Source organism: Sarcophilus harrisii, chromosome 5 (assembly GCF_902635505.1).
Source record: "Sarcophilus harrisii chromosome 5, mSarHar1.11, whole genome shotgun sequence".
Taxonomy (NCBI): domain Eukaryota; kingdom Metazoa; phylum Chordata; class Mammalia; order Dasyuromorphia; family Dasyuridae; genus Sarcophilus; species Sarcophilus harrisii.
The window spans coordinates 246,620,262-246,633,551 of record NC_045430.1 but is presented as its reverse complement, the minus strand read 5'-3'; the positions used below and the strand labels follow the sequence as shown (position 1 = coordinate 246,633,551).

General features: G+C 39.3%; 1 protein-coding gene across 5 annotated transcripts in view; it reads right to left on the bottom strand.

Annotated features, from left to right (window-relative positions):
- Nucleotides 1-3,253: 3,253 nt before the first annotated feature.
- MYRIP (myosin VIIA and Rab interacting protein) overlaps nt 3,254-13,290 on the bottom strand; it is a 405,480-nt gene continuing 395,443 nt past the window's right edge. For all 5 annotated transcript variants that reach the window (XM_031940030.1, XM_031940033.1, XM_031940031.1 and 2 more), the window contains 5 exons: nt 9,812-9,973; nt 8,438-8,542; nt 8,271-8,331; nt 7,983-8,101; nt 3,254-5,522 (listed from right to left, as the gene is read on the bottom strand). In XM_031940030.1, the coding sequence (XP_031795890.1) occupies nt 5,490-5,522; nt 7,983-8,101; nt 8,271-8,331; nt 8,438-8,542; nt 9,812-9,973 (480 nt within the window). In that variant the 3' untranslated portion in view covers nt 3,254-5,489. The remainder of the gene's footprint in view (nt 5,523-7,982; nt 8,102-8,270; nt 8,332-8,437; nt 8,543-9,811; nt 9,974-13,290) is intronic.

Sequence of the window (13,290 nt, the reverse complement as noted above, 5' to 3'; positions counted from 1 at the left end):
GAGTGGGAGCAAGAGATTGAAATTGCATGGGGGTGAGGGAGAGAGAAGTAGCAAATCAGAGAGGAAAAGCACATTTTCTTTTCAGGAGAGCCTTACTTCTGAAGGTCAAGGTGATGGTGGTAAGTGGCTGATATACAATGGTTTTGTAGGGTGACCCTGCAGGGCTCTTTCCCATCAAAGTTTGCTCTTTGTTGCAGTGATTAGACAAAATTTTATAATGTGTAATTCAGGGCTGCCTCAAAAACTCAATCCTTATTAAGATCAGCAGGAGTCATATGGATTAGTCACCATGAGCTTTGGAAACTTCAGCAAGTCCAAGAGTAATTATTTCTGTATATCACACACAGGGACGGGAAAGGCAGAAATAATCAGGCATTGTTTAGGCAATTACATGGAAGTAACTGCAATCAGAGTGATGGAGAGCTGAAGGTAAGCCACAAGAGCATTACAATGAAACTCGAGCCCTTTAACTTGAAAGTAGCTTCTTGTAAGGTGAGTTGAGGGGATGCTGGGTTCCCTGAAACCTTCCCAAACTCCCTTTGAAAAGCACTCCTCAGACAGTGATCTCCATGTATGCCGGCCTGCTTGCCTGATGGATGCAGATTTACAGACCGACACTGAGGAATAGGCTCCTGAGTTCCTTAATCAATATAGATCAAGTGATCTTAAAATACATAGGAAATACAAAGGAAAAAATAAAGATTAAGTATCTTTCTCATTCAAGTCCATGAACCTCTTGACATCTATACAGGAACATTGGACCTCAGGAGAAGAGCCTCTAATCTAGAATTTGGAAAACATATCAGTCTGGTCAAGCAGAAGAGCTAAGCAATCAATAAATCAACATGTACTTATTAAGTACCTCCTATGTGCCAGACTGAGGTGCTGAGCTGGAGAGCGTAAAACTCTCTCTCCTTAGAGGGGGCCCATGGTGGGCAGAGGCTCATGGGAAACTTGCTCCCTTTTGCCTTTGGAGGGCTGATATAATCATGTGAAAGAGGGACCTGGTCTCAGAGGGCAGAACTGGAATCAATGGGTAGAACTGGCAGACAGGGCAGATTTAGGGGTAAAATAAACCACTTCCTAACATTGGGGCCGGCCAAAAGGAAGTCAGCTTCTTGGAGGGGGTTAAAGGTGAGGGGCTTCCTTTTAATGGAGGTTTTAAAAAAAGGCTGGATGACCGTTTGTCAGGTATCGAGATTTCAGTTCTGATGCAGATTAGTTGACTTCTGAGCTTTCTGACACTGAGATTCTGTGTTTGTTCCCGTAGGACCGATGAGCTTAATTGAAAGTCATTTCATTCTTTTTTTTTCACAGCTAAGAACTACCAGCAAAGCAGACTCAACTGTATGTGACTGGTATAAATCCTTAAGATTGGTCTCAATGCTCTATTCATTCTGTTTTTAACGAGACAATATCTTGACTTTGGTGTGTAAATGCTGAGAACGACATCCCAATGGCATATATTCTGAATCTGACAGGCTCACTTAAACTATAGGCACCTATTGCCTAAGCTAAAGAGACATCTTTGTTTCTTCCTTCCCTTCCTTCTTCCCTTCCTTCCTTCCTTCCTCCCTCCCTTCTCTTTCCTCCCTCCCTCCCTTCCTCCCTCCCTTCCTTCCTTCCTTCCTTCCTTCCTTCCTTCCTTCCTTCCTTCCTTCCTTCCTTCCTTCTTTTCTTCCTTTCTTTCTTTCTTTCTTCTGAGGCAATTGGGGATAGCAATGTTTGAAAAGCTGCAAATCACTCACCTAGCATTGAAAAGTCAAGCTTTCCTCCTAGATCAGCAGAGTGTCCCTTGTGACTGATATTAGAGGTACAAGTCTCAGTAGTCAAATCCTTATTCAACAGAGAGATATCTACCCAGAAGTCATCTTCCTGGGCATGGAGTTCCTTTTCTGGCCTTATATTTGGCTTCTGATTTCAGATCTATCTGCCTTTTATAGAACTCCAAAAAGCCACTTAAGGACGTGGTATATCCTTCCCCATACTGCTCGTCAATGACTCACAAGTCCCTTCAGACAGAAGCGGCTTTAGCCACAATTTCTCAATAATTCAAGCTTTTAATCAGAACTGTATTTAATCAGGTTTGTGCGCCAGTGTCCTGTGACTGTATGTGTGTGAATGGATGGGGGGTTGGTGATGCAGGGAGAATATAGGGTGAATACCACTATAAATTCTTGGCTTCTCTGGAAACTTAGATCATATTTTAAAATAAGTGAAATTACCAGCTATCTAGAAAGCTGGTGCTGCTCAGGAATTAGGGAGCTGGCCTTGGAGTCAGCTCATTTTAGGTAAAGTCCCATATTGGCTGTGTGACCTCAGGCAAGTGACTGAACTCCTTTTTCTAACTTGCTAAGCTCTAGACTGCCCAGAAATTGCTGGTTTACATGGGTCAAAAGGGTTTCTTCATGCTCTACCAATACAATCACAGGTTTAGGCCAAAAGAAAAGCTACAACAAAAACCAACTCTCTTTTTCTTGGTCACACACAAACAGGTGTGATTTCTCAGAACTAGCATCAGGGGAAAGCCCACATTCCAACCAGGATTCCTATAAGGACTCCAGAGTGGGCAGAAATTGCTTTGTTTCTGTTGATATCTAGATTTCAGTTTATGTTATCCGGGTGTTTTAATGCAAAGTGAAGGCGCATATTGAGTTAGGAAATAGCTAAGGCCGGTGGTCAACAAGAGATGTCCCAGAAACCCCTTGAGCTTTGGGAAGCTAGAACAGGTGCAGGGCTCCTTGGAAGGTTCCTGGGTATCCAGTGTTACAAAGGAAGTCAAGTCACTGCATCTTCCCCTTTACCTCTCAAAATAGACTGAACGTCTTTCTCATCCAAGTTCATAGACTGCTGAAATCTCTCCAAAGTCAATGAACTCCAGATTAAAAGCCCAAGAGACCTGTGACTTCAGCATTTACATGAGACTTGAGGCAAGTGGTCAAACCTGAGAGGTCATTAAAGGACAGGAGGGAAAGCCTTCTGTGACTCAATTCAATTCAGCAGGCATTGACACTGACTACATGATGGATGCAGGAAAAAGAACTTAAGGCTCTTTCTCCGAGGCTGAAACAATCAGTCCATCTGGTCAGAAAAAAATCATCTGACTTAGGGAGAAACATCAGTCAAAAGTATTCTGCTGGTAGTTCCAGCTTGAGTACCCAGAATGTGTGTGCGCACGTGTGTGTATGTGTGTGTGTGCGCGCGCATGTAGATGTCTCATATTCTTTGAGAAAAAAAACCCCAGTCACAGACATTATTTTTCATAAATGACTTTTACTCTGTTATCACTTCTCCTGACAGTAATTCTTGGCAAAGATGCAGATAACATGAAGGCAAGCTTAACTTGTACTCAGACTTCATTAAAGAAATCATTAAAGCATCTTAATTTTCTTAAACCATTAAAATATTTCATTTATAAAAATTAATCTAAATATAAATATTAACACTAAAGATTGAAATCACTTGATGACAAAATAATCCTCCATTTTGATAGAACATATGTTTTTTATGATTTTTCTGAATGGCAAAATTAAATCTTCACACAGATTTGGCACAAGTAAACTTTTGTAAAAATTCAAATGCCATAGAGCAGGTTTTTTTTTTTTATTTTTTTTTTTGCAATGCTTACACAGGACACGTTTTTGTCAAAGAAGACAGAATATTTTAACACTAACACAACAGTAGCTTCTTCTCATGCCTCTTTATGGAAAACATTTTATTCTGAACTCAGAGCTTTTTTGAATGGTGGGCTTTTTTCTTCTCCATTTTGTTTTAAATGACGCCAGTGGAACAAAAACCAAAGATTTACTCTATTCAAATGAGTCTTTTAGGTTGGATAACACATACACAGTATTAGTAAATATTATAATTAGACAAATATGCAAATCACCATCAGGGGCAGCTCATGATTCATACCTGCAGCCACCAAGATTAGGGAATGGATGTAACAGACAAACCAATTATCTAGAGGTTAAAAATGATGCAAAGGGAGATTTTCTTAAGTCATCTCAATTCATTCAATACTCCTAATTAGATTTTTCTTTAATAACTTATGAATAAACATGTCCTATTTTATTGAATGAAGTTCTTAGGTCTGTTTGCTTTTGTGAACAGATTGCAAGTTGACACAAATTTAGCACGTGTTCCTGTTGTCCACATGTCCAGAGTAACATAATAGTTTATTGTTGCTATACTTAAAATTTGGAATCATGTCCCTTATGGTAAATTTTTTTTGAAAAAAAATTATGTAGCATTTCTCTTGAAACAATTTGATACTTTGAGTCCTAAAAAATTATTTTCCAACTGCCTTTCAGTAAGTAATCTTGTATTCAATTTATCTTTTGTACTCTATTAGAACCTACCCAATAGAACTTTACCTAGTAGAAAGAGTCAGAGACGAGAGTCTCTCTGCCTTGGTGTCTTTATCTGTATACTAGGGAGTACTAGTATCTTCATGGCTTACCTCCCCCACAGGGAGGGAAAGCACTTTGGAAGCTATATTGTATAATGTAAATATGTGAGCTAACATTAGCACTAACTTGCACACCCTTAATTTTGGTTAATGCTCAGGAGGTGAGTTCTGGACTGTGTTTCCCATCATTCTTCTCTCCTCTGGTGTGGGAAAGTCTTTATCCTAAGGAGGTCCATGGGCACCTACACAGTGAATGAATCCCCAATTGTTGCTGAAGGTGTCAAGGTACCAGTGGCTTGCCTGGATTTCATGATAGTCCCTGGGATGGAGATAAAGAACAAATGCATGTCTTTGTTTAGGTGTGCCATATACATTTCACCAGGGTCATCCTGGTGGAATGAGACATTATGATTTGTGACTGCAAACTAATAAAAATAATCATAAGCGCCAGGAGCCTGGCAGACAGAGAAGAGATTAACAGATGTCTCTGATCACCAGTAGGTTTCTTTTTTTATCTTTTGTTTTTAGGAATGAAACTGCTCCCCTTCCACTCCCAACATCAGTGAAACTAGCATTCACTCTCAGGTCCGTTTTCCATAGCATGCATAAATCAGGGAGGTCTTTGTGAGCACTGAGGGGCCAGTATATGGTCGTTCCCTCTTTTACCAGATGGAATTTTGATAGCCATCTGGTGGAATCAGGGCTACCAAAAGGAAAAAAAAAAGCCACATATATTATCTTAAGACGACATTCTTTAGCACAATTGATTGACAAGAAAAAAAAGTGTCATTTGTAAAACAAAGAGCTTTGCTTTGGAAACTCAGTATCTTAGTATCTTTCCTGGAGTCTCAAGGGAACATAAGGCAATGTTCCCACTAGCAGACCAGAATGCTGAAGCCTTGGACAGCTTTCTCAGTGAGGTATCCAAGACAGAAAGAAAGCCCTGCTCCCAGAGGAAGCGATGCTCCTCCGGGGCCTATTTTCTATGGGACATACTGTATACAATGGCTGTTCAAGAAAGGCACTGGTGTATACAGCTGGAGGCAGTGTGTGATTGGCAGTAGAGAGTTCTGTACCACTAAAACATTATGGCGGATCCTAGAGTTGGTTCCTAAGAGAAAGAGAAAATGACACATTAGCAAAAGATCGACTAAGACTTTTGGCCACTTTGCAATAGTAAAAATATCTAAGACGTTACTGGCTATCCATCCAACAACTCCAGGCCATTCCTACTTTAGAGCTTAGTCAGAAGGACTTGTGGTCAACATAGGCTTCCAGGACTCTTTCCATGGCTGCAGATTGGTACTAATAGATAAATCCAGGGTAAATGCCCGAGGAACATAGAGTTTAAAAGCTGGACTAGATAGCAGGAGGCATCTAGGTCTTAGCTTCTTAAACTGTGGTCGTGGCTCCATATGGGGTCTCATAAATAGATATGTAGTATATATATGTAATATATATGTGTGTGTGTATAGTATGTTTTTGTATAGATATGTACATGTGTATGATATATAAGTAGATATATAGTATACATATGTGTATGATTTAAATAGATATATAATATATATGTGTGTATATATATGTGTATGGTATATATGTGTATATATGTATGATATATAGATATATAGTATATATGTGTGTATGTATATATGTATGGCATGTATATGCATGTGTTATAAATAGATATATAGTATATATGTATATACATGTATGGTATATATGTATATATGATATATAGATTTATAGTATATATATGTGTGTGTATAGTATGTATATGTATACGGTATATAGATATATAGTATATATGTGTGTGTGTGTATATGTATGCACACACACACACACACACACATATATATATATATATATATATATATATATATATATATATACACATGTAATATACAAAAATATATTTTGATCCGGGCTTCTTAAATTTTTTCATTCATGACTGATTTTCACTTGAGAAATTTTCGCATTACCCTGGGTATAAAGGTATATAAAACAGGTATACACATCAAACATTTACTGAGAATAAATCATAATTTTTTGACCTCCACATCCCGTTATAAGACCCTATATGGTGTTGCAAACCATAGTTTAAAAAGCTGAGCTATAACTAGATAGAGAATATGTAATAAAGGAAATTTCATCAAAGAAGCATTAACAGCAAAGGAAGACTGGGAAAGTTCACATATAGAAGATGAGATCTGAAGAAAGCCAGAGATACTAGGACTCATTTGAGTTGGCAGGGAAAAAAACTGATAGTAACATACTAGTATGCAGGTTGTTGTCAACCCTCATAGATATTATTCTCTTCATCAATGTTTTTTTTTTTTTAAGTAAGAAAATACAAATTGTCTTGTTACATAGGAGGCAGGCACTGAAAAAGTCTAAATGTTTTATACCTGAACAAGATTTGGATGGGAAAATATTTCTGATTATAAAGCTCAACAGCTCTATAGGAAGCAGCAAAAAGGGATGGATTAAAGGATTAGATAGGCTTTGTATTTTGCTCATGCTTTTCTAATTTTCTGTAATGCTCACAAAGTCTCCCCCCATTTAGATCTTAGTCATCCTTAGAGGCCTACAGCAAATCCTTCCCTTTCATTTTCCTTGACCAGCTAGCTCAAGTGAGATTTCTTTTCTCTGGACTCCCAGAGTACTATGGAATTTAGTATATATTGCTTGCTGGTAATTAGTTTTTCATACAGGTAAGTCTTATCTCTTCAACTAGTGTGTAAGTTGTTGGGGAGCAGCTGATCTGTATTATATTTCCTTATTTAAGATATGGTCTTCAAGCATAGAAGTACTGAAAATGTAGCAAGCCTACTACCAAAGCGCTTATAGTTTTTTAAGCAACTAAAACAGATACTTCAAAATACATGGCATTAGAATATAAGCTTCCTGAAGGAAGGGTCTATTTTGGCTTTATTATCTTTAGTACTTAACACAATGATTACATACAGTGAGCACTTTTTTGGGCAGCCATTTATTAAGTACTTACTATGTATTAGACACTATGCTAAATGCTAGAAATATTAAGAAAGGCAAAAATATGGTTCCTACCCTAAAGGGACTTATGTAATATTATAATTATACAGACTACCAAAAAAATATGTATGTACAAGATACATACACCTGCATCTCCTGTATATTGAAGGAAATCAGGAACACTGAGAGTCAGAGGTGAAGAGGAAGCATGTTCCAGGGAATGGAGGATAGCCGGCTCAAAGGTTTGGACATGGGATGTGGAGTGTCACATGGGAGGAACACCAAGTGGACCAGGCTAGCTGAATGTGTGTAGCAGGGTGTAAAATGCAAGAATTTTATTTATGTTTTCTAGTATAAGGAAAGGTAGGAAGGAGCCAGGTTGTGAAGGGCTTTGAATTCCAAACAGAGAATGCTTGCTAATTGATTGAAAGAAAAGTAACTAACTATACCAGATAGTATATTTGTCATTCTGTGAATTAAACTCTGAGGTTACCCCCCAAAAGGGGCTGTGGTTTCCAGTGTTCTTGCCTAGAATTAACCAATGTTCATTGGGGAAAATGAGGAGGAAAATGAAATTTACCATCAAGTCCTTGGCAGTACTTTTTCTTTCTTTAATCCTTTGTGTCATAGACCCTTGGATTATGAAATTCCGGTTAAATGTTTTAACAGAAGTGAGCGAAGCAGCCTCTATCTTCTCATCTGAAAAGAAGTAAGTGAGGGACAAGGTTTATTAATAAGTCTTGGCTGAAAGGTTCTCCAAGGGCTGGCTACTCAGAAGACGAGATCTTTCCATTTATCTCCTTTCCAATCTCCCCTTTCTGTTTAAATCATGCAGATTAGACAGTTAGTTGATGGTTTTAAAACATACTTTTCACTGGTGGGGCTGGGAGCTTTCGTCTTTGCTGCCTTGATGTGTCAATGGTCTGTACCTATAAACAGAACAAAAGAATAAACATAGGTATCTTTTACAAAGCCAAAAGACCCCCCCCCCAATTCTCCAGATGCTGAATGTGATGACAAAAAAATTAAAAACACCTGGTTCATTTGCTTCTGGTCCCGCTTCCTTGTCAGACGGACACATGGAGCCACATTTAAGCCTGCCAGTGTCAGGGCTGCAATCCTGCTCTCGATATCTGAAATCTTAAAGCACAGAAAAATGGAGACAGGCAGGAAGAAGAGAATAAGACTGTTAAAAGTCTTTCAAATATTCAAAACCATGATTAATCAACCATGTTATATATTCAGTAAGTCTACATTCCCAGAGAGTAAAGGTCAAAATACTCAGTCTTCCCTTACAGGAATGCTAGAAGTGGCCATAAGAAAAAGTATGGATAGATTATTTTATTCTTCTAAAAGTTTTATTTGTTAAATGTGAGCATTATGCCAAAAAGGTATAATTTCTTCCTCTCCTTTTAAAAATCAACACATTCTTGGCAATTCCATTTGAAGGTATTCCAATCATGGAATGCCACGATTTCCAAATAACCAAAATTACTGGTGACCTAAAGTACAAAGATCAAACACATAGTGGGTCTAAGTAGGCAATAACATGTCACTCATGAGGACTTTTTTTGTGAGAAGTAAAACCCCCACACACATACATATATACACACACATAAACACACAAACATATCTAGCAAACATAATCAGAAACGGGGGGAGGGTAGGATGAAGGTTGCTGCTGCTGCGAGACAGGGAACTACTATATTAAATTGCTTTGAGAGAGCCACTAGAATGCTGTAGAACCTCTAAGAAAGCAATAGAGAAGTTTTTATACCCCCAGATTGCTGCATAGAATAAGTGTTTTTCGCTATGTGCGTAACTTTAGCTTTAACCTGATGTCTTGCTGCATTACAAAGATGACTATGAGTCCTCCATGGCTATGCTAAAGAAGCACAGGCGCTATCTTGGATTTTACCTTAATTTAAAAGAATTCACCAAATGCCTGTCTGAGGGTGAATATAGAAAGAGAAGGAAAGCATAACTTGAGGGCACTTTTTGCAAGGGACAGAGGGAAAGGGAATACGATTATAGAAAGGCTATGTTAAGTGAGCAAGACAAACCACTTAGTTTGTTGTTTTGCTGAAAGACTGGAGTAAAGAAAAGGGATATTTATTATTGGGATTATTATACAAACGGTGGTAGAATCAGGGAAAAAAGAAATACATGGCCTAGTCCGTATCTAGCTGTCATTTACCACCCCTGTGACTGAGCAAGATAATTCCTCCCTCTCCTTTTAAAAAATAAATACTCTCTTGGCAATTCTATTTGCTGACCAATCATGGAGTGCCACCATTTCCTCTGGGGCTCAGTTTCCACACCTGGACAGTGGGGGAGCGGGTTAGGCGGAATTCCTTCTAAGATCTCTTGTGGCTCCCTGACTCAGGGTCCCCATCTGGACACTCTCACCTGCAGCTCTGCATGGTGCACCTGGGCCGCCGCCGTGGCCACCTGGTCCTCCAGCTCGGCAAGCTCCGACTCTCCCGTGGTGCTGCTGATTCTTCGGGCAGCATCCTCCAGGTCATTCAGCTGGCCCTCTAAGCCATAGACGGTGCCTGCAGTCAGATACACCTGCAGACAAGGGACAAACGACAGCCGTAGGGACTCTGGGTCAGAACGGAGGCTCTCGGAGGGGAGGGACTGAGGGCAGTTTCCTCCTGGTCTCTGTATCCCCAATATCTGGCCCGGGGCCCGGCCCGGCCCATAGCAGGCATGAATAAATATTTAACTGATTCATTGGGACAGTTTCTGGACTAGATAGGTTACATTTTAATGGGAAAATTGCTTTGGTAGCCAAGTCAGGTCTCGACTTAGGGATGGGTGAAAGATGACCAAATTGAGAGATTTGGGGCAAGGGACCTGGCAGGGATCAGGCTTGGACAGGTCACTGAACTCTGGGACTTAGTTTCCTTTTCTGTAAAAAGAGTTGGCTGGGCTTCTGTCCCTTCTAGGCCCATCAATGATTTTGGTCTCAGGAGTGCTCTTCCCACCCTCCTCATGGACTCTTGGCTTTTCTTAGGCAGCACTGGATCCGGGCACCTGGTTATTATTTTTAAAGATTTTACTTGCACTTCTTTTGTGGATTTTTGATCACGTCTGATGGCGTGTCATCCTGGTCTGTCAGCTTTTTGGGGACACCCAGAGAGGGGACAATTGTACATTGTCTCACCCTTACCTTTTGTGGAAGAAGGCAATATTCTCTTCTACTCCACCACACTGCCTGATAATAGACACTATGTCCATCACCAGGCCTGAAGTCTTCCAGTCTGGAAGGACCTGACGGAGACTGCATTCCAGTGATTGACCATTTTTGAGCCTTGCCTTCCCTGCCACAATTAGGCACTGAAGCTAAAATGGAAGGCATCTGTAAAATGAGCTGGAGAAGGAAATGGGCAGCCACTCCAGTATGTTTGCCAAGAAAACCTCAAATGGGGTCACAAAGAGTCAGACACCACTGGAATGACTGGACAACAAATTTGATAAGCTGCTGTATAAAGTATTCCTCTCCCAAAACTGGGTATTTTCGCTGGCTGACTCCCATGTCTGGAACGCTTTCCCTCCTCATCTCCATTTTTGGCTTCCTGCAAGTCTCAGCTGAACTGTATGTTCTAAAGGAAAGCCTTTCCCAATCTCTGTTAATTCTAGTGCCCTCCCTCTGAGTTTATCTTATGTGTAGCTTATTTGCCCACAATTGTTTGCATGTGTCTCCCTCCTTAGGTTGTGAGCTCCTCAAGAACTATTTTTACCTTTGTATATCCAGTACTTTAGCACTGACTGGCACATAGTGGGTATTTAATAAAAATTTGTCTTCACTTTGCAGAACTAGATAGGAGTTAAGTGAGAGGTCTTGAAGAAAAACAAACAGAAAGAGTGATTTAAATCACCTGCCTCTGTCTCTCAAATGAGAATCTAGAATTATTTTTTTCTTTTAACTAAGGCTGATTTTTTCTCTCAATGCATTTCTGGATTTCCTTCTAGAAAAGACAAAAAGTTTCCTTTACTGGCTTGACAAATTCAGCAAATTTTTCAAAAGAGGTGGAAGATGGTTTACTACTATTCTTGATTCCTCCTGACTTATAAGGTTCCCCCAGGAATATGGAAGGATTAATCTTAAAAATGAAATGGGGGACTAATATTTCCCTACAGAAGAAAATGCCTGAGAGACACCTGGAAACTCTTTGACAGGAAAAGCTGTGTTTTCAAAAGCCTCTGCCTTATAGCATCTCCCCAAGAATACAAAATCATTGCTTTAATCTCCTTAGAGCAGAGGAGATTACTAGTGTCACTTGCATTCTGAGTCAGTGGTAGACATCTTTAGAACAGGAAGGCTTAATGAACATGGAAATGGAAACGGGGCTGAGCACGATGGAGGCATCTGAAATAAGCTGACCTCTGACAGCAAAATAATCCTATTACATGCCTTGCATAGGAGCAGGGAGATTCAGGAGAAAGGTTTATTGTAAGTTAAATCTAACCATTTCAGGTAATAAAGTGTAGTAATATGATTATATTTGTAAAGTACTTTGCAAACCTTAAAGCTCTAGCTAAATGTTAGTTATTATTGTTATTATTGCCTAAGTGTGCAATAAATATAAAATTTAAATAATAATAATATTGATAATAGATATTATTTGATTCGAGTCTAAATGTATATAATACTTCAGTACTTCAAGGATATGAAATTTTGTGGGTAGGGGTTCTGCCTCTCAATTCCCAGTTTAGAGAACCTTTAGGGAAGGAGTTATTAATATTTTTTAAATGTTGCAACTCTCTCCCCACATCTTTATCCCGTTTTGGTGAAGAATATAGCCCCCTTCACCAAAGAGTGTTTTTAGAGGCATAAAATGAAATACAAAAGATTCCAAAGGAAACCAGTAATATTGAAATATCAGAATATCAATAGGAAAAAAATTACAGACCCAAGATTAAGGAATTTATCAGCCTGCAGTCAGTCCAGTGATGAGCTTGTCGGCATTAAGACTGAAATGAGGTCATTTAGTCTAAACTTCTTACTTTATAGATGAAATAACTGAGGGTCAGAGGATGTTAATGACTTGACCAGGATTCTGTACATAGTAAGAAGTAGAATCAGGATCTGAACACAGTGCTAAAATTCGCCTTCTCCTCTACCACCCTCCATGGCTAACAGAAGCCAGCCCAGCACCAGCACTAGTCTCTAAACTTCTCCCCTCTATATGGCTTTCCCTCTGACTGTAGATTTTGAGAACCGGGTAGCCCTTCTTCCCCAAAACGAGCTACCAGAGAAAGGCCCCAGTGGAGGCTGCTAGCTGCTACATAAAATACATCCTTTTCCTAATTTGTTTTCCCCCAAACCTATTTGATTCTGCTTTTAATTTCAATAGAACTTAAATTTCTCTAGGGTAAGAAATGTTTCAATTGTACATTTCTATCTCTAGCAGTGACTGGCACAAAGTAGGTGCTTAATAAATGCTGGTTGATTGGCTGTAGGGCATAGTAACGATAATAAGAGTTGTTCAGTCACTTTTGGTTGTGTTCAACCTCCTTGTGAGGTTTTCTTGACAGATATACTGGAGTGGTTTTCCATTTCTTTCTCTAGCTTTTTACAGATGGGGAAATGGAAGCAAACAGGGTCCCACAGCTAGAAAGTGTCTCAGGTTGCATTTGAACTCAGATCTTCCTAACTCCAAACCTGTTATTCTGCTCATTATCCCACCTACCTGCCCACAATAAAAGTAATTTCCATTTATACCATGCTTTACAATTTATTTGTGTGTACTTTCTCATTTGATCCTCACAACAATCCTATGAATTATGAGCTTCACATAGGATCACATAGCTGGTAAGTATCTAAGGCCAGATTTCAACTCAGGTTTTCCTGAGCTCAAACTATTTTCAAATTGTTTTTA